This window comes from Rhododendron vialii, chromosome 13a (genome assembly GCF_030253575.1).
Source record: "Rhododendron vialii isolate Sample 1 chromosome 13a, ASM3025357v1".
In the NCBI taxonomy this organism is placed as follows: Eukaryota; Viridiplantae; Streptophyta; class Magnoliopsida; order Ericales; family Ericaceae; genus Rhododendron; species Rhododendron vialii.
Window position 1 is genome coordinate 4,604,289 of NC_080569.1, and position 23,925 is coordinate 4,628,213.

The 23,925-nt window shown below is 38.4% G+C and overlaps 4 protein-coding genes across 7 annotated transcripts; 2 read left to right on the forward strand and 2 right to left on the reverse strand.

The window, feature by feature from the left end:
* The first annotated feature begins 173 nt into the window (after nt 1-173).
* On the forward strand, nt 174-4,557 carry LOC131313224 (uncharacterized). The gene is made up of 8 exons (XM_058341415.1): nt 174-351; nt 1,438-1,650; nt 1,773-1,964; nt 2,040-2,240; nt 2,437-2,517; nt 3,178-3,313; nt 3,896-3,985; nt 4,090-4,557. The coding sequence occupies exons 1-8, from the start codon at nt 247-249 to the stop codon at nt 4,170-4,172; spliced, it is 1,101 nt and encodes a 366-aa protein (XP_058197398.1). The 5' UTR covers nt 174-246; the 3' UTR covers nt 4,173-4,557.
* A 422-nt stretch (nt 4,558-4,979) lies between these two features.
* LOC131313223 (protease Do-like 9) lies at nt 4,980-9,653 on the reverse strand. Of its 3 annotated transcripts, XM_058341413.1 has the most exons (10): nt 9,291-9,653; nt 8,537-8,765; nt 7,847-8,040; nt 6,573-6,741; nt 6,267-6,458; nt 5,885-6,117; nt 5,710-5,787; nt 5,548-5,607; nt 5,327-5,431; nt 4,980-5,240 (listed from the first exon to the last, which is right to left on the reverse strand). In XM_058341413.1, the coding sequence occupies exons 1-10, from the start codon at nt 9,603-9,605 to the stop codon at nt 5,139-5,141; spliced, it is 1,677 nt and encodes a 558-aa protein (XP_058197396.1). In that variant the 5' UTR covers nt 9,606-9,653; the 3' UTR covers nt 4,980-5,138. The 3 variants fall into 3 exon arrangements, 2 of the variants coding, with proteins under 2 accessions (XP_058197396.1, XP_058197397.1); XM_058341414.1 differs by lacking the exon at nt 9,291-9,653 and having other exon boundaries at nt 8,613-8,745; XR_009196107.1 differs by lacking the exon at nt 4,980-5,240 and having other exon boundaries at nt 5,342-5,431; nt 5,548-5,632.
* Nucleotides 9,654-12,032: 2,379 nt separating this feature from the next.
* LOC131313222 (protease Do-like 9) lies at nt 12,033-19,296 on the reverse strand. Of its 2 annotated transcripts, XM_058341412.1 has the most exons (10): nt 18,860-19,295; nt 18,137-18,359; nt 17,450-17,643; nt 16,374-16,542; nt 16,077-16,268; nt 15,698-15,930; nt 15,524-15,601; nt 15,368-15,427; nt 15,149-15,253; nt 12,033-12,998 (listed from the first exon to the last, which is right to left on the reverse strand). In XM_058341412.1, the coding sequence occupies exons 1-10, from the start codon at nt 19,151-19,153 to the stop codon at nt 12,891-12,893; spliced, it is 1,656 nt and encodes a 551-aa protein (XP_058197395.1). In that variant the 5' UTR covers nt 19,154-19,295; the 3' UTR covers nt 12,033-12,890. The 2 variants fall into 2 exon arrangements, with proteins under 2 accessions (XP_058197395.1, XP_058197393.1); XM_058341410.1 differs by lacking the exon at nt 12,033-12,998 and having other exon boundaries at nt 13,764-15,253; nt 18,860-19,296.
* Nucleotides 19,297-22,303: 3,007 nt separating this feature from the next.
* Nucleotides 22,304-23,210, forward strand: LOC131313225 (uncharacterized). The gene is made up of 2 exons (XM_058341416.1): nt 22,304-22,610; nt 22,757-23,210. Exons 1-2 carry the CDS (start codon nt 22,501-22,503, stop codon nt 22,992-22,994), a joined length of 348 nt encoding a protein of 115 aa, XP_058197399.1. The 5' UTR covers nt 22,304-22,500; the 3' UTR covers nt 22,995-23,210.
* Nucleotides 23,211-23,925: the final 715 nt, after the last annotated feature.

Sequence of the window (23,925 nt, forward strand, 5' to 3'; positions counted from 1 at the left end):
ACCAATCACTCCCGTCCTTGGCTTTCATACGGCATTAACGCTTTCAATCTTCGCACTCACGAATTTAAATAATTTAAAATATGTTTTAAAATATTTTTACGCTCGTATTCTTGCTCACGTACCCGCACGCAAATTACGTGAGTTTGATTTGGACTCCCTCGTGCTTCCAGAAAGGCCCAAGTTCAACTAGTGCCGAAACTCTTCTCTCTCTCTCTCTCTCTCGGAGCAAAGCAAAGGCAGCAAGCAATGGCTCTATGGATGGAAAAAGGTTCAGAACCTCATACGGAAACAGAGATAGCAGACCTTGACGCCATCGCCGCCCTCAAACAGTCCGCAGCTATCGAACTCAAGGTCTCTCTCTCTCTCTCTCTCTCTCTCTCTCTCTCTCTCTCTCTCTCTCTCTATATATATATATATATATATATATATATATGTATGTATATATATATATATATGTATGTATGTATTAATATTGGTTTGTTCTGTGTTCTTACTTCCTCTTTAGGGTTCTAAAGTTGCTTTCTTTAATGCTTAAAAAGTTAAATTAATCCTAATTGACGCGAGTGTTTTCTTCTTCTTTCTAGATGGGGGAATTAATGAGAGTGATTTTGGCCCGTCCATTATTTCAGTCAGTTTTTTACTTGTAGAATGGAAAATAAAAGCAAGAGGAAGTAATTTATTTTCCACTATTTGCATTAGCATGAATTAAGCTGTTGTTGCTTAAAATGGGTAAGTCTATATTGATGAATTCGGAAGGAGCCTATTCCTAGCATTCCTATTTTCTTGAGTACTGTATTAGAAAGAAAATTTCATGGTTCAATTATAAACTTGTGTCTTTGTCGCGTTGATTTCTTTTGGCTTGATATGGTGGCTTTTAGTGGATTAATTGTGAGAGAAGAAGTATACAAATTTTTTGGCAAATGACTTTTGCACATGTTGAAGATCTTCAATGGCTATATCTTCTCCGACGAGATCGAAATTGCTACCAGTTGCGGGAAGATTACTTATGATCAACAAAGCCACAATTACGCAAATTTTCCCTTCAAGAACCAATGTTGTTCTTTCATACGTTTGCCACTGTTTTTCATCTCGGCTTTATTTGTGCTTTTGTGCATTCATTTACACTATAAACGTATTTTACAGCATGATCCATTTTGCTTAGATACATGTCACGGTTCACATATGAAGGCCATTTCTGTTTAGTTATCTATCTCATCTTCCAATCATAGCTTGTGGGAACTCAAGAAAATGTTGTAAGCATCGATTAGAAAAACTCAGCTATGGAAAGCTTCTCCAGAACTAACTATGCTGCCTTACCGTAATAGTGATTTGAGTACATTATCTAACTTACTATGGAGATAGTATAATTTCATCCAACCTTTTGCAGTGTCACAATCGCATTTGGTGGGTTTCATTATTCCTTCATTGTCCGTGCAGGAAAAGGGCAATGAATATGTCAAGATGGGCAAGAAGCACTATTCCGATGCTATTGATTGTTACACCAGGGCCATAAATCAAAAGGTTTTAAGTGATTCTGAGAACTCAGTCCTCTTTGCAAACAGAGCTCATGTTAACCTACTGCTGGGGAATTATAGACGTGCTCTAACGGATGCCAAGGAGGCAATTAACCTCTGTCCAACAAATATTAAGGTTTTGTACCTTCATACATGTGTTGTTAAACTACTGTTGTTTGATTTGCACAAGAAGATCATCCGTGTTCACTTGCATACTCTTTCAGCAGTTCTGTTATAAACCGTTAACATTTTGGTCAGGCACTGTACAGAGCTGTCAAAGCATCATTATCTCTGAATCTCTTGTCCGAAGCGAAACAATATTGTGAGAAAGGACTTCAACAGTCCCCAGAGAATGAGGAATTAAGGAAGCTTGCCAGACAAATCGATTTACGAAAGTCGGACTGTGAACGCCATGAATCTCAAATTTCCAAGGCTGTGGCAGCGGCTGAGGTATGATGGTGTACAATAGCGTGCCAGAAAATATTGATATTTTGGAGGCTTACGTTGTCCCGTTGGATCATGCAGGGTATTGTTTCTGCTATCGAAGAGAGAAATCTGAAAATTGGGAAGGCTAGTTTTCAAGAACTTACTGGATCGAAAAAGCCCATATTAGATGAAGATAACATTCTTCACTGGCCTGTTGTTCTTCTTTATGCAGAAGTTATGACTAGTGACATTATTGAGGACTTCTGTGAGACTGACATGTTTTCAGCTCATCTGGATATGATATCCTCAGATATATATGTGTATTATTTGTCCATGGATGTGTTTGTGTGGTGTTTTCATGGATTTGTTTCTTGGAATGTTCTTTAACGAATTGATTTGAAATAAAATGTTTGTGGATCATTTGTCTTACCCTTGAGATGCTATGCCCTTTGGCCAATAACTTATATATGCTCTGTGAGGTCCTTAGCTTCCAAACATGTTTTCAGAAAGTTGTCCACCATTGCCTTGGGATAAAGAAAAAGCTTATTCTCGAGATGCTGTTGAACTTTATTATGAGGTGAGCGGTGGGCCATCTTGTTTTTTGTTTTATTTTACAGTTCTTATTGCCTTGAGTCAGTGATATACTACCAAAACAAGGTATGGTCAATCGAGCTTAGCTTCAAATGCCAATGTTATTGTCCATTTCAAAATATTTTTGCAATCTAATGCATGAATTCCATAGTGAAGATTTCTTTATTTAAGCACCTTAGCTCGTTATTCCAAACATAGGTATCGAAGTTTTTATTTTCATGCCCGTCTGATGAATTGCGGGACATGTCGTGAATTATAGCAGGTTAATCTCTGTAGGCTAGGAATTCAAGTTACCTGAACTTGCTTATCAGAAATCACATTAAGCTTAATTTGTGATTCATAATATTGGCCAAAGCAATAGCTGATGGTAACTCCTTTTGTAGACCAGTTCGTTTAAAGGTATTACATGCTCGCATCCTTGTATCTTTAAACTTGCTTACTGCATATTAGTTTACAGCAGAGCAGTCTCTTTCCAACATAAGGGATTCTCTAGAGTTTTAAACATGACTCGAGTTTGACTGTGTGCTCACTAGTTTTCTTGGTCTTTGAAATGATATACTTATTAGTTCTCCACTAAACTACTGCAATTCATAGATTCCATCTTTTCAATACTCCTCTTCCAATTTTATGAACCCCTCTTCACTAGGTTGGTTCTGGTGTTGGCTTATCAAGGAAGGAAATTCTTCGGTACCTCTTAGAGGGGACTGCTGGTTCACATAGTGAAAGCTTTGGGGACGATGAGAAACATGCGGGTGATAGTTTAAATCATGGAAACTCTACAGGTAGTTTGCCAAATTTCTGAACATAATTTCAGCTTCCAAAAAACATTTGCAAGAATTATACATCAGCGTTTAGTGTAGTTCTCCAATATGCATATGGTATACTCCAAAATTTTCAGTAGAGTGACTTGTCAGAATGAATATAGAAGTTTTGATCTATGCTCTCTCTCTCTCACACACACACAAACACACACACATGCACTCACTCACACACACGCACAGACTCCATCAGTACTTTCTGCAAAGGACATTGTTGTAGGACAGGGCAATTAGTTGTGATATTACATGTGATCTCTTTTTAAGCGCACACAATTTCGTATGGATTAGGTCGTTGGTCCATGGGAAAGCTAGGAGATGATTAGGTTATCCTAAGTACTTGAGGACCATGCATAGTTTCTCTTGTCTTGGAATTAGTTCAAAGATACCCATGTGTGAGAAACTTAGAATACTCAACTCTGAAATCTGTATCGTGCAGCATTTTTCTTGTGCATATGAAACTTAGAAGATTGTATTTGCTTTCTTTTATTTGGCATTTTAAGTGGCTACAGACCTCAATTGTATCAACTTCAATTGATTTTTCCTCAGGGAGGAGTCCTAAATGGGTCAAAGTAAATGAAATGAGCACTCTGTATAGCATCTTGAAAGAACCAGATATCGTTATCCCTGGAATCCCAGGTATGCCATAGTTCCATAATAAGTCAACACGGTTCCCTTTACAATCTTAGACCCTGGTGTTTTGTTTAATTGAGAGTTCTTATTTTATCATCTCTTTGGTGCAGTTTTCTTTATCGTATCAAGGAGCTCCAGCTTTTATAAAGATTTCAGAACCGGGAAGTGGGCTCCCCCATGGCTTCATGACTGAGACACTTTCTTGCAGCCGAAGTTTGTTTTTCTGTTTTGTAGCTGTAGCAAAGCATCTTGTGATTTACGAATTAGATGACGAGTCTGTGTGATGACAAGTCTTAAAGTCTTGAGTGTTGTTACAGTGTTGGATCTATCACTTCCCAAACATAGTTTTGTTTTGTTCTTTATACTAATCAATTTCCGTGAACACTTAAAATTTCTCTTGTTTCCGCTGTTGAAGAACTGCGACCTTGTCAAGCTTAACAGTCACTGCTCCAAGAGCCGAAGAGCTCTAAATAGACTTCTCTTGTTTTTGTATTATCTTTGGAAAAATGAAAAGAGAGAATGAAACTACCTCTAGTCATATACCCATTTGGCTGAACTAAAATGCAAACTTGGATTCAGATTTTGGAGTTATGCTTCTTTCTGGTTATTCATCTTGCTGCTGCTGCTACTTTTTTTTGTAGTTTATTCTCCCTGTGCTTTATTTGTTGGCAGTCTTTATTGAACTTTTGTTTGGGACTGTACTTGAACAACTGTACTCTTACGCTTATTCTCTGATGAAGTTCTATTTTTGCCGAAAAAGAAAAAAATTACAAAAATATAGAAAGCTAAACCAACAGACAAGTATCTATCTCATGACCGTCACAGGTACACAGCTAAAAAGGCCCGAGGAGCAGGAAGTTGGAAGCCAACAATCCAATCTGACTGTGGGTTTCATTGGAGAATAAATCTCAATAAACCAAATACAATTTCTCTCTGGACATTATATGCATGGAAATTGTAGGAATAAAGGTTGTAAAACTTGAGAAATGAGAACGTTAAGTCGGAGAGAAATTCTGGCTCACACAGATCGATTAAGCATTCAGATAGTCTATAAGGCGTACATGTGCTTAGACTGATTGAATTAAGACCTAACGTAAGGAATCATTATTTACTGCATAGACTAAGCTTTGCTCAACGTTTTTTCTGGTCGGAGCTTTGCTCAACATATCTTGAGATCATCAGACATAGCAGAAGGTATGTTGTGCATTTTGAGAATATCTGGAGTTCGAGCTTTGGCACTAGCTGTATGCAACACCAACTTCTGCACAAATATGAAAAACAAAACTCAGCAACATTGAGAGAGAGAGAGAGAGAGAGATTGCTAATAATAAAGTTATGGAGAGGGACCTTCTGTTTATCAAGAATAAACTCTAGGAATTCTTCATTACAGCTCTCTACAATACTCGCAAAACTCTTTAAACTCTGAACGGGTATACCATTAACAGCAAGAACCTACATCCAACATAATCAGTAGGAATTCTTGTTAAGTAGAGAGGCATTACAAAAGTGGTTTGTTTCTTTAGAACTTGATTCTTTATTTAGTCTATAAGATGTATATATTTCCAAACCTGAGCATTCTCCAGGTACTCCATATGATCATACCCATTACTAGTGCCACTCTTAAGCACCTGTCCAACAGTTGCAATCAAGTGGCTAGACCCAATTTCAGCTAAAAAAGGGCAAAAATACTTGGCACAAATGATAAAAATGTCAGCGGGATTGAAAATCACCTTAGATATCACTACACGCTCTTCGTACAAAGCTTGCCATATTAGCTCTTTTGAAAGATTTCTAAGAGACAGTCCATACTGGGATTCGAATCATACCATGAGGTTAATAAATTACAACCAGGGTGATAATGTTGATGAATAGTTATAGTATTCCAAATCTAAGTAAAGAGCAGACCTCAGATTGTAGATAGGAAATAGAAAGAGTTGTGAAAACAAATCCTGCAACGATGTAATGTGAAAAAGGCCTCCCACTAATGTTGGCTGGCTTGAATTGCTTGTGAGCTGTGAGTTTTAAGTTATATTTTAGTATCTCTGAATTACGGAGCACTTCTAGATCAACCGTATCTCCCGTGTACTTTTGAGTGAGAAGGTAACTGAATGGCATGCGTTGTCCCTGTGAAAATGGAACTGGAATCGGTGGCCAAAAATAGTAGGAAACAGAGCAAGTTAGCTAGTTGACCATTTAAGACACACGAGAAGAGAAAAAAGGAGGTAAACACTACAAGTGACTTGAACCTACAAAAGTCTCTTCCCTTTTGAATGGGAAAAATATTTACCTGTTCCATCGTTACCAATGTTAATGCCATCAATGCTGAGGATTATGTCGTTTGGCTTTAGAATCTCATATTCGGGATAATTAGGCTTCACTTCTATAATGAGGATACCTTGCTGACCATGTCCCATCTTCAGGAACAAGCGTAAATCAGGATATTCCATATTTTGCCATACGATGCCGAGAGTTGGGAACCCTACCATTTATGATATTAAGGGTGTGCTTAGACTATGTACTTTGTAAAGAGATCAAAATAAAGCATTGCATGGACCAAATTGAAGATTACAAAACTGAATAACATAGATGTAACCAGTATATGCTCCATTCTTGTCATAGTCTTGAAGGACGTGATCAATAACCGATGCAGCTATGATATCACTTTCGTCTTCCTTGCAGCTCTGAAATGCCATTCCCACACATTTGCCCCTTTTATTAAAAACAGGTGAACCAGAAGTTCCGATCACTATAGCAACATCCACCTGCGCAATGGTGTTTTATATGGTTTGGTCCAACTCCAAATAACAAACACCAAAACAAAAGCCCATTAAACACGACCATGTTGCTACCTCAGCTCAGATATAGCCCTTAATATTTTGTCAATGCCCAATCTAAGGGGGTAAGGTATGCATCTATGTTTCTGAATGGATATTGATATAGTTTTTGAATGTGTGTAGGGGCACCTGGTAAGTGGGTAGGCTTTATGATTTTCCATATCGTTTGAAATATTTCAAATTCTAAACGCAAATGATCACATGATGTGCATATGGATTGAACATGACCTGTCTGCAATGGGATCAAACTACAGAGTGCAGTTTTTATTTTGGATCCACCACCTATCCCACATTGGTTGTACCTACTGAAGGGTGCATTGAGGTGATCTTCTTCTTAAAAATCAAAAAATGTTGATCTGATAATGAAGGGCATGGAATCAAAACACAAATTTGGAAATCATAGATTGTCAACAGACTGTCAAACACTACTGACTGTGTTAGGCTGTGAAGACCAATGAATTTTGTGGTCCTTGTCCGGACCACTGTGAATATGATTGAAGAATGGGAGAGATTCTGGAAATCTGGTCCGGACCACAGTGACGCTTGTCTCGACCACGGTGGAGCTGGTCTGGACCACCGGGCACGCGGAATTATGCAAGATGCACGTTTGCTAGTTTGCTTACTATAAAAGCAAAGCTAGGGCTGCCTCCTATTGTAATGTTGTTCAACTTTTCATCAAAGTGAAACCCCAAGCATCCCGTGGAGTACGATTAGGCAAATTTCTTAAGTCGGAACCACGTATATCGTGTCTCGTCTTTTGATTGCTTGTTTCTTTTGCTTGTGTGTTTTGTTCTCTTGCCCTAACAGACTGGCTGTTTTTTGCTTGGACAAATGTGTTTAGATGAGGTGGTTAAAAATGTCCGATTCGATCTGGTTTTGGGACACATATGGCCTTCTTGGAACTTGAACTTTCGAGATGAACGATTCAGAACATCAACATGAGACTGGTAGAGAGCCGATAATCAAATAATGTAATGTACTTAGAAAAACCCAAAAGCAGACAATCCATGTACTATAAACTTTTCCTTGTTACCTGTACACCTAGGAGTTCGGCTAGGCACAATGAACTCTTTGTCATGCTCACTTTAGACACACTAGTTGTAATCATAGAAAATTTTCCATCGGGGTAGCCCATAATTGTCAATTTCTCTTCAGGTGCTGGTATGTCCCCGAACTCAACTGGCACGACTCCTTCCCAAAACTTATCATCACTAACTGTTAGCATTGCTGTAGACAACATCACCCATGAAATCAATATCAAAAGTAAACAATCGTTTAATCAGCTAGCCCAATATTTGAAAAGAAAATGAGATAGGCTTCCAATACAGGACAGGATGCTCTCATATGAACCTCTAAATTGATCTCCACTTGGAAAAAATGAGGTCCACCACAGTCCATTTGATGATTTTCTGAGTCGCAATGTGTAAATCAAGTTAATCAACAATGGAAAAAAATCAATTTAATTGAAATTATTGAATATCAGGAAGTGTCTTAGTGTCTAGTCGGATAATATTTGTCTCGAGACAAATAGATTCTCATGACAGATATGATTAGTTGAGATGACTACCAATGACTGACTAACCTGACTCTTTTACACATCGAAACCTCACGACTCAAATTATCAAAATAGACTGGTGGGCCCAGTTTCTTTCTCACGGTCATATAAGAGGATCCTCATCCCTCTCTTACATTTCACCAAATTTATGGTTAACACTTCACATACCAAGATCACACTCAAGTGCTACAGCAACTACCGTAGCAGTATATAATGTATCTGAATTGGGTTTCTTGAGCTGCACCTTTGTGTGATGATCTACACACTGAGCACATGTTAACACTTTTCTTCCCTTTACAATGAACCCACTGCGGGTACTGGGGTACTTGGGTCTCCATTGTCCACGTGGACGCAAGAAATTTGGTGGGCTTTTCCAGCATAACACCTTCACAAGTGCCTGACGAAAAATCTAACTATCAAACAGATGTGCTTTAATTTCCTTTTATTCTGAACAGATTTAAACAATTAATCAGTCCATCAAATAATCATAGCTAATGGTCCCTATTATTGGAACGGGATGAATCTAACCTAGTTAGCCAAATATGTACGCTATGTGCTCAGAGGTTAAGGGGTCAAAATTCAAAATTTAAATGAACTAAAGGGCTCAAAATTTCAAATACAAAATTTCGGTTGAGCACACCGAGACGCCCTCACACACCCCTTGTCCATATTTTATGGTTCACGGCATAATATTAAAAGATGTAATCGATAGATTGCAACTGTATATCAAAACTGAATAAATAATCAATTTTTAGTAAAACATGCTGGTATTAGATTATTACCCTTTTAAGAACTCTACACTTCATGTAACTTATTTTTCTCTCTCTTTCACATTGGAATGTTGAATGATATTTCCACGTTCACAAAAAAAATCTCCTTCATTTTGCAATTATACAACAAAGGAAAAAAAAACGAGACTTACAGCCAAGTACGGGGAAACTTTCTTCTTTTTCCTTTTCTCCTGTTCAAGGCCTCGATCTTCTTCTGGTACTTGAAGCTTTTGAGCGCAATCTAAAAAATCCTGTGCTCGAGAAGCGAATCTGTCTTTCTGGAGAGAGAAAGAAGAGCGAGAAGAGGAGCAGCGGCATTGAACAATAGGGCGAATTCGGTGGTGGTCCGGTGGGTCTGAATACGGTTCAAGAGGAAAAAACGAACGTTGAAAGATTCTGTCGATTACATTGAAATTGGTGTACAAATTACAAGAGAGAGTATCGATCACCGGAGATGTCGCCAACATCGTATCATCGGCGAAACAATTAGAACTACCGGCCGACTAGATTCTGTCGCATGTATGTTTGGATCTGTATATATTAGGGTAAACGACACTAATGGTCCTGTTAGTTTGAAATTTGTTCAATTTGGTCCCTGTATTTTCAAATTACTCGATTTTTACCCTGTAGTTACGATTTTGTGTCAAGCCAATCCAATCAATAACTTTCGTTTACTTCATTTAACGGAAGAGCCAAATTCAGTCCCGTTGAGGGAATTTAATTTTGTTCACCCTCTACTTAAGAGTAGAGGGTGAATATTACCCTACTTTCTATCGGTTGAAATGGTGTAGATCCCACCACAAAGTGATGTCATGCTTACCAAAAAATTCTATTGTAGGGGGTGTGACATATACTATTTCAACCCATAAGAGAAACGTAATGTTCACCCTTTTTTTTAGGGCACCGCTATTCGCAGCCCTCTATTTACTCCCGTAGCCCACTAAATTTCGGTAAATGATTGTTGAAAATCATAAATAACATTTCGGTAAATTGCTGTTGAAAACAAAATTATATTTCGGTAACTACATGTCGAAAATATGTTCAACTTTCGGTAAACAACTGCCGAACATGCATTTTCGGTAAACATCTGTTGAAAAAAATATTATATTTCGGTAATTGGACGCTGAAAATATATCTCAATTTCGGTAACTAACTGTCGAGTATAATTGAAAATTTTTAACGGGCTATGGGAGTAAATAAAGGGCTGCGAATAGCAGCGCCCTTTTTTTAAGAAGGGTGAACAAAATTACACTCTCCATTTACCTAATTACCCCTTAAAAATGAGCCTCTTATCATAAGTCTCAAACCTTCTTAATTAAATTGCTACTACTAATATTTATCTAGGTCTCCTCATACCCATTCTCTTCCCAATCTACCTTGTCACTAGGTCTGTAAATGAACTGAGCAGTTTGCAAACTGTTCGAGACTCAATTCGGCAAGAGCTCGTTTGAGTTCGATTTGTCTGCTAAACGAACTAAACCTCAGCCTCAATTCTAGGCTTGTTCCGTAAATGAGCCGAATCTGAGCCTAACGGTATTCGGCTCGGTTAGGTTCGTGAACCTATACTTAAATTTAATTAATAAATAAGGGTCTATATGTAAATATAATTTTTTTTAAGGTTTATATATAATTCAATACTTATTTTTTTCCCAATTTCTATATGAGAGAGTTTAGGTTTCGCTTGAATTTAATAAGCCGAGCCAAACCAAACTCGAGTCTTGACGAGCTTAGATTCGGCTCGGCTCGATTTGTTTGAGTTTAACGAGCCAAATTCGAGCCAAGATGTTTAGGTTCGAATCGAACCCGAGCCGAACTCGAGTCAGACTAGTACCTTAATGAACTCAACCGAGCCGAACCCGAGCCTTGAAAAATTTTAACGAGCCAAACTCGAGCCAAGTTGTCCAGGCTTGAATCAAACTCAAGCCGAACTCGAGCCAGACTAGTACGTAAACGAACCCGAGCCAAACTTAACAGGATTTAACTCGATTCGCTTCGTTTTCAGCCCTACTTGTCACACCCACGATCAAATTTCCACATGGCGTGGCCAAACAGTAAACGACGAGTACGGCCCGACCACGTGTTACCGTTATGTGCGTTCTCTGGTTGGGTTTTGGCAAGTCTTTCCGCGGCTGTTGGTACAGGCGTACGGTCCAACTCGGTGCGGCCACATGACTCGATAACGTATTGGCCGACAAACTCAAGAGCGCTCCACTATCTGACCCAACGTTTAGGCAGGTTAGTGGTGGTCAGCGATGTCACCTCGACATGAGGGTGGCATGCGTGCCAACTTGGCTTCCAAGACAGGGCATTCCGCTATATATATAATTGTGATAAACCTCAACAGGTATGCTCTCTTCTCTCCTATTAAGTTTGGTTTTCCTCCTCCTGAGTTGAAACCAACTATCATCGGAGTGTCCGCCGGCCACCTTCGGCCAGTAGGCACTAATTGTTTGCTTCCGTATAGTGAACAAAAGATAGGGGAGAGCTAGACAACCCAACCCACAAGTGATCTAGAGAGAATTTGAGGAGAGACCCAGTCTAGAAGAGTGAACACCATTCCACATATATATCATAAGAATGATTCATTGACTGAATAGTGAAGACCAAAAAATAAAAAATTAAGCTTGGGTTCGTGGGAAATTTAGAAGGTTTTCAACGTCCTAATTTTGGTTGGTTTGTTTTTTCCTTTTCCTATTTTATAGTCGTTTACTGGTCCGAAAATACAGAAAACAACGAACAAAAACAAAATACAACAAACAAACAAACCAAAACAAAAAAGAAAAGCCGCTTGCAACCAAGACGCCGGAGTCGGACCCTCGATCACAGTTGTGAATTTGCATTTAAGAGGCTACAGAGCTCAAGTGCATGAAGCACTAAATAACTTCTAGTTATTGTTTTGGCAAAATATAACCACCTTCTTCATTGAATGTAGATACTTCAAGTTGCAACACATGTATAAAGCTAAACCAAGAGACTAAAAGCAAAACTTAATTAATAGACATCACTTGACCACAACACTCGTGAAAAACCAAAAACCAGAAACACCTAAAAGGTGAAAACTATGGGATTCGGATCCAGCATCTCGGCCGAAGCAGCTACCAAACCTCGAAAAAGGAAAAAACCCACACATCACGTGTAATCACGAAAAAAGCAGTCGCCTAGCATTGTTAGCAGAAATAGCAACAAACACCTATAACTCGAACGTGAACTGTATCACAAGGAAGAAAATGAGAATGTTACTGATGCACTCAAGTCTGCAGTCCAACTTCTCGCGGCAAAGAGTTGTCCACTTCTTGAAAGCTTACGGACATATGGGCGGGAAAGTTTGAAGGCGACAATGCAATACGACTGTAGGTTTTATTGGAGAATGCATCTCAGTAGTCGAAACACAATTTGTCTCTGGACATTATATGACACCAGACTTAAAAAATACCGAAGTATAAAAACTAGACCTTGAACAGATGCATGCAAATTGTAAAAGTATGAAGTACAGCAACTACATCGTTAAAGATGCGTGCAAAATGAATGAAGTCATACATTTGTAAAACTCGAGAAATGAGAATGGGGAAGTTTAAGTCTGAGAAAAATTCTGGCTCAAAAAAACCGATTAAGGATTTCAAACAATCAAGGTGGTGTGTGCTTGTACTTGGATTGATTAAGATATTCAAGTCTCCAAGAGGCTAATATAACAAATGGGTACTCACTTCCTAGACTAGCTTTGGACCAAGCTACATTCTTCGGATCATCAGACCTTATCTTTTTGGTAAATATAGATCATCAGACATAGCGGAAGGAATGTTGTGCATTTTAAGAATACTTGGAGTTCTTGCTTTGGCACTGGCTGTATGCAACACCAACTTCTGCACAAATAAGACAAAGAAAACTCAGCAACAGTTACAGGGAGAGAGGGAGAGGTTTGATGGCTTGAAAGCTGAAGTTTAGAAAGAGGAATTTTCATTTCTACCCCCTCTAGTTAGGGCGAAAATCACTTAAACCCCCTCGAACTCCAAAGCCTATACTTGCACCTCTTGAACTCGCGACTTAAGCGCCAACTTTAGGTTCTCAGTCCAAATCAACGAAGTGTAACCCACGCACTCAAGTGCCATATTTGTAATAAACGAAAGAATTGCCCCTATTTTCAATTTTCATTTCTTTCCCAGTTCATCACCACCAGGGTTACCTAGATTGCCGATCCCTGAGGTGTGTGGAATTTGATTGTGGGCTCCATACCCTTTGGAACGCGATACGGTGGGGGTAGGCTTCTTTGGATCATATGTTCGAAACGAAACTAGTTCGTTCGGAACGCATACCAGTTTTTCAGATTCTTTTAGTACTAGCAGCATCTGTATATGATATTGTACTAATCAAATCAGTAATGGAATTAATTTATGAGGGTTTTTTTTTTTGTATGACACTGTACCTATCATCTGTGTGCCATTTTTACGGTCAGATCGCCGGAATCTCAGTTCCAGTTTGCTACTGATCCCTGATTGGGATCGTCCAATCTGGATCGTAGTTCGTAACCCCTATTGCGAATAATGGTAAGCCACCAACTTCTCTTATTTATTTATTTTTATGTAAGGGGGTACCACAGGGGTGCCACCACTGCAGAATTCAGAGCTTCCACCACCACCAAAAACAATGTCCTTCATTGCTCTACACACTCACCCAACCAGTAGAGTACCGGTGCCACTTTATTTATTATACCTCACACATACACATGAAGGTCCGTGCACACTACACTCACAAGTCACAACCTATCAAAGCACCATGAACAACCTTCAGCCACCAGTCCCCAAGCCAATCATGATCAAAATCCAACTTTTGGCACGCCCAGGATCAACCCCCAAAACTAGAATTGATACATATATTTTACAAAAACAAAATGCAACCTCGAATTTATAATTCACTAATCAATTATTAAGTCGATGGGTCAAGATTGACCCCAAAAAAAGAAGCCAAAGGGCTAGGCTATGGGCCTATGGCACCCGATAGCCTTCATCACTGCCCTCTTCTTCATTCGCAAAGGTAGGTATCGCCGCCACCATCATTCTTTCACCTACCCCATAACCCAATTTCCCACCCAAACAGTAGATAATAGTCATGTCTGTTGGCGTATCACCCAGTTGATTCTGTTCGTAACCTCTAAATGCGGATAACTCCTGTCGTGAGTGAATAGCTTAACAGGGGATAAGAAAACGCGATTTTGGCCACCAATCAGTTTGCAAGAATTAAAATAACCCTAACTAATTTAGAAAGAAATATACGTCTAAGGAGAGCAAGAGATAGAGGCGGGGGACTACTGGATGTGTAACTGATCTGCTTCAAATTTCAGAAAATTAATAAGTCCTTATCAGGAACTCATTTTCCATATACTTAAAGACAAGTATTTATAACTTGAGGCTCACTTTTATATAAGGGGTGGGTGGGTGTGAAGTTGATCTGCTTTGTGTTTCCAAATGTCAAGGTTGTTGTGATGGAGTTGGATACTCCTACGGCTGATTGTTGTGCTCTTAATTCATCGGAGATATGAAGGGGGAAGCAAGTGGATTGAAAATCAGAGGGAAGGAAAGATAAGGGGCAGTGGTGTTTAAATTTGAAGGCTTAGAATAGGTAAAGTTGCCTTCCTACTGAATCAGTCAATATCATTCATGTTGGTAATCTAATCCAAAGTACGTGGTGGTAAGCATAGGTTTTTTAGGTTAAGGAGCCTAAGTGATTTTTCTGTCCTAAGTACAGGGGTCAAAATTAAAATTCCCTCTTTGAATTTTTTTTGCAATAACAATATACATACTGAGTTTGTCATAAGGACATGAAACCAAAGAACTAATGCACAAATAGAGTTGTCAAGATGACTATTCCAGGATCCAAGATATATCTATATAACTATATATTTATCTACTAAAATAGATACAAAAGACTTTTTTTTGGTGCTTACTAAAATCACTTGCGTGCGCGCATGCATATGAGAGAGAGAGAGAGAGAGAGAGAGAGAGAGAGAGAGAGAGACCTTTTGTTTGTCAAGAATGAACTCTAGGAATTCTTCATTACAACTCTCTACAATACTCGCGAAACTCTTTAAATTCTGAACAGGCATACCATTAACATTAAGAACCTACATCCACCAGAATCAGAAGAAACTCTTGTTAGCTAGAGAAGCAATAATAAAAAGGTCAGCTCCCTTGGAGTTCTGTTCTCTACTTAGTCTAAAATGTACATGTTTTCAAACCTGAGCATTCTCTATGTCATCCATACCATCATATCCCTCACTTGTGCCACCCTTAAGCACCTATCCAACAGTTGCAATCAAATGAAGAGATCGATTTTTAACGCAACGAGCAAAAATTTGAGGCAAATGATAAAAATATCAACGAGATAAGATCACCTTAGAAATCACCACGCGCTCTTCATGCAACGCCTGCCATATTAGCTCATTCGAAATGTTTTTCAGACCATATCCACACTAGGATTAGAATCATAACACAAGGTTAACAAATTAAACTAGATCAATTATATTCATGAATAATCATAGTAATCTGAATCCAAGCAAAGAGCACACCTTAGACCTTAAATACGGTATAGAAAGAGTAGTGAAAACAAATCCTGCAATGATGTAATATGGAAAAGGCCTCCCACTACTGTTGGCTGGCTTGAATTGCTTGTGAGTTGTGAGTACTATGCTATATTCTCGTATCTCTGAATTACGGAGCACTCTTAAATCAATTGTATCTCCCGTGTACTTTTTCGTGAGAAGGTAACTGAATGGTATGCGTTGTCCCCATGTAAATGGAACTGGAAGCGGTGGCAAATAATTTTAGAAACAAAATGAACTAGCTAGTTGATCATCAAAGACACAAGAAAAGAGAAAAATATGTAAACACCACAAGTCACTTGAACCTACAATTGTATGTTCCTTGTGGATGGAAAAAATGATTTACCTGTTCCATCGTTACCAATGTTAATCCCATCAATGCTCAGGATTATATCATTTGGCTTAAGAATCTCATACTCAGGATAATTAGGCTTCACTTCTATAATGAGGACACCTTGCTGACCATGTCCCATCTTCATGAACAATCGTAAATCGGGATTTTCCATATCTTGCCAAACAATGCCCAGACTTGGGAACCCTACCATTAATTATGTTAGTGTGTGTTTTAACACTTGTACATTATAAAAAGTTCAAAATAAAAGATCAAATGGAGTAATACACACACGCGCGCGCGCATACATACCCGTATATACTCCATTCCGGAAATAGTCTTCAAGGAAGTGATGAATTACGGGTGCAGCTATGATATCACTTTCGTCTTCCTTGCAGCTCTGAAATGCCATTCCCACACATTTGCCACTTTTACTAAGAACAGGTGCACCAGAAACCCCATCCTCTATAGCAACATTCACCTGCGCAATGCTTTATATGGTGCACTCCAGATTACAAGGCTCTCCAAATAACTAAAACCATAACAGTATGGCTAGAAACGACATGAATGTTTTTCTATCTCAGCTCAGTTCGTTTAGCCTTGCCAATGTTCAACACAATGGATGAGGTAACTAGGTAAGTATAGTTCTATACACTTGTTTTCAACAAATTTGAAAGCATTCCAAAAATCTTGTTTTCCACAAATCTTGAAACAGACGCGTTGTCAAAGTGTGAGGGGCAAAGTTAATGTGGTAGATTTTATTACTTGGTGCTTCAGAGCATATCTCAGAAGTGAAGTTGATGGACAATGAATTGGAATGGCTTGTCTGGATTTGGACCAAACTGCAGAGTGCAGTTTTTATTTTTGGGCCACCATGTATCCATTGGTGATCTGGCCGTTCACCGGTACGGTGCATCAAGGAGATTGTCTTTGAAAGAAGTCAAGTGGATGTCAATAGCCATACGATTGCAACACATATCTTCGGAAAAAATAGACTGTCTCTAGACTCTGTTGACCGTCCACCTGTCTGTTACTCCCACAAATGTGTTTTGAGTCTTTTGACCGAGTGGCTAACAATATCCGACTCAATCTGTTTAGTTTGCGCATATATAGTCTTCTCAGAACCTTCAAGACGAGGGTTCAGATTGTCAACGTAAGACTTGTAAAGAGCCCGAAGTCAAACACTGCACTTGCCAAAAGACCCTTGGCCCAACAACATAAGGGGGTGCACTTAGGTGCTAGGAGTAAGGAGTTCAACTCCTCCTCCAAGGTGCTAATCTAACTATTCTAACAATACTGACTTTCGCCAAGCAAAAAAAAAAAGTCAAACACTGCACTTCAAAAACTCAACAGCACACAAGCCATGTACTATGACTTTCACTCTTTACCTTTACACCCAGAAGTTCGGTTTGCGACCATTGAAATTTTACCATGGTCACTCTTGACACGGAAGTCTTAGTCATAGAAAATTTTCCATTTGGGTAGCCCAAAACTGCCAACTTATCTTGGACGGCTGGCATTCCCCCGAAATCAACTGGCATGATTCCTTCCCAGAACTTATCATCATTAACTGTTAGCAGTGCTGCACACAACATCACCCACGTCAAAGCTAAATAATCTTTGTAATTACACCAACAGTTCAAAAGAATGATGACCCTCCTATGCAGAGCAGATGCTCTCATGTGAGCCTCTGTCCCATTGTGTGAAGAAAAATGGGGCCCAACACTGTCCCTTATGATGGTCTGAGCTATCATTTTGTAGATCTCAATGTAAAAATCAAGGATGCAAAAAACAAATTCAATTTATTGATACCGGTAACTGTCTGATCAAATCATAATCGTCTCGGGTCTCGAGATAAATGGACTCTCAAGACAAATGATTAGTTGACATGCCACTGATGTCTGATTAATCCAATTTTCCATGTCAAGACCTGAGAAATAACCAGCTCGGGTAATCAAAATGGACAGCTGTGGGCCCGATTTCTCTTCATACAAGTAGAGCATGTAAGAGGATCGCTCGAGAGGATCCATCCCTCTCATACATGCTTTTTCACATAAAAATTATGCTTAACATACCGAGATCACACTCAAGTGCTACAGAAAGTACTGTAGCTGTGTATAACGTATCAGAATTGGGTTTCTTGAGCTGCACCTTAGTGTGATTATCTACAGAATGAGCACATGTTAACACTTTTCTCCCCCTTACAATGAACCCGCTGCTGGTAGTGTTTTTGGGTTCCCTTTGTCGTGGACATAAGTAATCTGGTGGGCTTTTCTTGCATAACACCTTCACAAGTGACTGAAGAAAAATCTAGCTATTAAACATTAATAGGCCAATGAAAGAGGATGGAAATGGAATATAAAAGATAAACTAATTAAGTCACAAAAAATTGTACAGTTCACGTGGCATAAACCTCTCACAAAGAGTGCGTCCTAACCTTTGCGAGATTAAACCGTGCACTTTTTGATAAAGAACGAACAAAATTTGTCTTCAATTATTCATTTATATTCATTCCATAACCAGATGTCCCAGCCATATTCTGTGCACCTGCACTAATTCCGCGCCATAAAGTTAACGACAAACTCTTCAAGTGGCCCAAGGTTATGAATGTTTGGACTACGTGAGATTAAAAAATGCAACTTTGGAGAAAAAATACTTGTTTGCTTTTTCATGCCGCTCGACCTAACCCCTTGGGATTAAAGTGTCTTCATATATTTGCCACATTGAACTGCTTGTACATTGCTTTCAATCTCCATCATCTCCCCTAATTTGTAATTATGGATTGTAATAAGACTTACAGCCAAGTAACGGGAAATCTTCTTCTTCTTCTTCTCCTCCTCCTCTTCAAGACCTTGATCTTCTTCTGCTAACCAAGTCTCAGCTTGCGAAACGAAACTTGCTTTCCGGAGAGAGAAAGAAGGGCGACAAGACGAACAGCCGCTTAAAACAACAGAGCGAAGGCGGTGGTGGTCCGGTGGGATTGGACGGGGTTGAATCGAGAGAAAGGAATGTTGAAAATTTCCGTCGATTATAGTGAAATTGGCGGACAAATTACAAGAGAGAGAATTGAGCATCGGAGACGTCGCCAGCATCGTATCGTCGGAGAAATAATCACGACTACGAATGCAACCGTTAGTGGATCTGCGATCATTATCTGTGCCCTTGTTAAATCCGCCAGAGCTGGACCTTCATCTTCATGTATTGAGACTTGAGAGAGAGAGTACAGTTATGTACAGTTATCTATGGTAGATCGTTTGACCCGGATCCGATGGAAGGCCTGGTTTGTTGGGCCACAGCCCACAGTTCAAAGTTAACTTCCCAGACCCGATTAGCCCGTTGAACTGGGCCCGTTGGTATTATATTTGGGCCATACTACGGAGGCAAATTAATTCCCTAGTTAGAAACCCATCCAAAAATGTGAAGGGGAGCGGGGAGGCTAGAGTTCAGGACAGCGTGGTTAGCACGACTCGAACCCCCTAGCAAAACCCTAATCGGAGGAAAGCTCTAGAGAGAGAAAGTTTTAGGGGGGTTAGTGTCCATGTTTTTTTATTTATTAACCCGGGTTACTGACAATTTGAATTATCAAAGTGAGACTCATAGTAGGTTCATCGAGGTCTAGCAGCTCTGTCTTTTTTTTATGATTGAAAATTCGGGTCAGTTTATACACACTTCGACTAATCTGGAGACCGAAAGATAATGATCGGGTAAATTCTCAAGTAGCCCCGAACATGAAGGACAACACTCGAAAGCAAAGCGCCCCACCCTCAAGAAAAGAGAAGAGGGAGGAGATGTACAATGGTCCATTGGTCCTTTGCTTTTCCAATGAATAACCTATTGGGGAAGGCAAGAGATGCACGTGAATATGCATGTGCAGAGGAAGGATAACCTTTAAAGCAAAGGAAAGTAAAAGGGGAAAAAAAACTTTGAATTCCTGTTGTCATTTTGCTTTCTGGTGGGGGGGAGGTTGAAGAGTGTAAGTAAATACTTCTATTTGCTCTATCCCATGAGGTCATATTTTCAGTACTCGAAATATTTTTAGTATCTTTATTTTGATTTTTGATGCATTTTTGCAGTCACGGAGTTATTAAAAGAATATAAATACGAAAGTTTACAAGACATGATCGATATAAGGACTAAAATCATCAAAAATAGAAGTACGTGAAATGAGGAGAAGAGACGATTCCGCTCCTCCAAGATTTGGCCCAAATTTTGATATGGGAACGTTTGTTCGTCTTTGTTAAAAGTTTTGTAAGAAATTGCGTCAATTCTTTTCCATCATTAGTCTTGCTGAGAGAACTTTAAATAATAATAAATTAAAATCAAAAGCAAAAAGATAAAGCTCAGATGAAAAAAAAAAGTTTGAAACAAATATCTTTATTGTAGTTCTATCTATTTTTTTCCGACATTCATTCATATGTTTTTGGTCATTTTCTCTCATCGAAATGAATGATTTATTCAAAAAAAAATTGAACCGTTCTAGCGACACAGACCTTTTTTACACAGATTTTATACAGACTTTTTGTGGGGCCACTTTTGGATCCCACACAAATAATTCAATCCGTTAATTAATTTAAAAATATTTTTTCAAGAGACCATGTAAAAAATAAGCTCAATAGAATATGTGTAAGTGCTGGATCTAATCTTCCAATTTTTCATTCAAAATTCAGAATAGAATTCTGAATAAAAAGTTATAAGATTATATCAAGTACTTACACATATTTTATTGAGCTGATTTTTTACGGAGTCTCTTGAAAAAATATTATAAAATTAATGAATGGGTCGGATTATTTTGTAGGACCCCAGAGTGGGCTCCACAAAACATCTGTGTAAAAAATGTATGTGTCCGAAGTGTTTTCAAAAAAATTTGCACAAAAATAAATGAATGATCTATTGATGCAAACTCACCCACAATGTCAGATAAAAAAAAGGTATTTAATTTTCACGCTCTTCTTTTTTTTATAACTACACTCCTTTTTCGTCCTCTTGTGATTTGAATTTATAAAATTAATCTTTCATTTATATATTTTTCCATACTTGCTAGGACAACTTTATAAATTCACATTACAAGAAGACAAAAAATGGCGTGTGATTATAAATCAATGGAGTGAGACAATCACTAAAAAAAAAATAATAATAATAAAAATCACTATAAATAAATAAACGGCCGATGGTGAAATGTCGGCATCTTCAAAGACCGTGATAGCTGGTCATACACGTAGCCATTCTACTATTGCCACGTGTCCCCTGTCCTCTGTGGTGATTCCAGTCAACCCTCTGACCAATGGAACCCCATCCTCCACAAATTGCCAACTACTTTTTGCAATTGATTTTCCTTCCCATATTTTGTCCCCCCTTTTTTTTCCACGTGAAATTACAATATTGCCCTTAGGTATGTGAAAAAGAATAGCACTGCTAAATATCTGCTTCTCTGGAAGTTGATGAAACTAGAAAAGCATATGATATACTCCTATTTGTTAGTGAAAATTACAATTGAATTCACTTATTGTTGATGACAAACAGTAGGAAAAAGATTTTTTGATCGGCAATAAAATATACAAGACGTAGATTGTATATTGAGCAGCATTAGAGATTAATATTTTCTTGATTACACGCGTAAAATTAAATAGATCTCGTTGATATATATATATAGTATATTGATAATGATCGATGTCCCTAAAATATAATTTCAAAACATAAAATACTAGGTGAGGGCAATAGTAATATTTACTGTATTTACTTCTTGTTTTTCTTACGGTATTACTAGCTAGTATCAACATTTTAGAGTTTTTCTAGTCACAATACATGAATGTTTTTCAAAAAAAGTTTTTTTATGGCCACCTTCGCAATAATGTGTGATTATTCGGCCCTTCATTCTTTTTTATTGTTCACCTCTTCGTATAAGAACCAAAAATATTTGTACAATATTTACTAAAAAAATCTTATAACTTCTTTTATTTTTTTTATATTAGATGCCCAACTTGCGTGTACTTTGTTGACTAACTTCAGAGTTCTGAGGTTAATGGCCGAGCTAATCCTCCGGTGGTTCCAAAGGTTTAGAATTGAATGTTTATTTCGGCCCTTCGTTCTTTTTATTTTATTTTATGTTTCAACTCTTTCAAAGAACCAAAAATGTAGTATATATTATATAATACCTCAAAATCTTTTAACTTTCTTAAAAAATATGTGTAGCGTAAAAATTCTCAAAATAATTATCCAACCATTGTATCTTATCCGTTTCTTCTGTATTTCTCCATTCCCAGTAGAGACACAATAGATTCCTCCTCTCTCCCTCTCTCTCTCTAACACCAAAATCCCATGTATAAAAAGCTACTAGTTGAGTTCGTGTGTACTGTGGAGAGAGAGAGAGAGAGAGAAAAGATTAAAATCCTTAAACACTGTGATCTTATAAATTCGTCCAAAAACCCTATATCCTACACCCATGGCTGCAGAGACCTCAAACTCCGACTCTTCATCAAATCTCAGAATTACTGTCCAAAATAACCCTTCAGACTCCCAACTCTCTCAACTTGGTATCAAATCTTGGCCCAAGTAACTCTCTCTCTCTCTCTCTCTCTCTCTCTCTCTCTCTCTACATATATATATACTGTTAATTTTCTTTACATGTTCATAACACCCATCACTAAATTCTTTTTTGTTTTGTTATTGTTGTGGGGAAAAAAACAAATATATAAAAGATGGGGTTGTTCTCCCGGGAAGTACCAGCTGAAATTCGATTCAGAGATGACGTGCTATCTCCTGAGAGGAAAAGTGAAAGTTTACCCTAAAGGGTCTTCTCCTTCTACGGCGGCCGTGGCGGAGTTCGGCGCCGGCGATCTGGTGGTGATACCGAAGGGACTGAGTTGCACTTGGGACGTGTCGGTCGCCGTCGATAAACACTACAAATTCGACTCCTCCTCACCTCCACCTCCTTAATGATCCTCCTAGTTAATCTCTTTTTTCTTTTTTGGGTTTTTTTTCCTAATTATTCTTGTTGGTACATTTAGGTAGAGAACTATACCTTTTTATTTAGATATCCATGTTTTTTTGTTTTTTTTTTTGATGTTTATAAACATGTTTGGGTTGTTTAGATGTTGGGTGGAAGAACTGAATGGTGAGTTTATATTATCAAAAGTTTGTTGGTCAAAGAAAGGATTCATGTCAATATTGCATGCCCTATGCAAACTAAACTCTTTTTTATGTGTGTTTCTTTGACTGGTCAAAGGCATTAAATCTATCGTGACAGCAAATTTTGAGGGATGAGAGAGAGAGAGAGAGAGAGAGAGAGAGAGAGAGAGATTTTCCTTTGAAAAAGAAAAGGGTGTCTATTGTAAGAGTAATTATTCACTGGTCATGACCCATGAGGGTCATCATTTAGCTCGAAGTCTGCCCGATCTGTCGGGCTTTTATCTGGTCCGAACCCATCTAACAGGCGGGCTAGCTCAACTCGTAGTTTTCAATGGGCGGGCTGGGGCCTAAGTATTTTTGCTTGACTCACCCGCCGACCCGTCCTACAGCCCGCCTATTATACTAATTTATTATGCTCTGTTTTAGTCCACTACCACCAACTATACAAATTTATTATGCTCCACTAAGCAAATAAAGAAAAGAAGAAATTTTACTTACTGAGAAAGAAAAACAAAAGTCTGATCTTGAAAAACTAGAGAGGTGCACGGGGTGCTATATGCATTTGTGGTTGGCTGTAAAAGCCTTGTTAGTTAGAAGAGTTCTTTTTATGCTCCTAATGCTATAATATATAATATATACATACAATATATAATGTGTATGACTATATTGAATGTGGAGTGTTAATATTATATACATTTTTTATCGTACTAATATAATATACATTTTTTTGTGAGGCCTG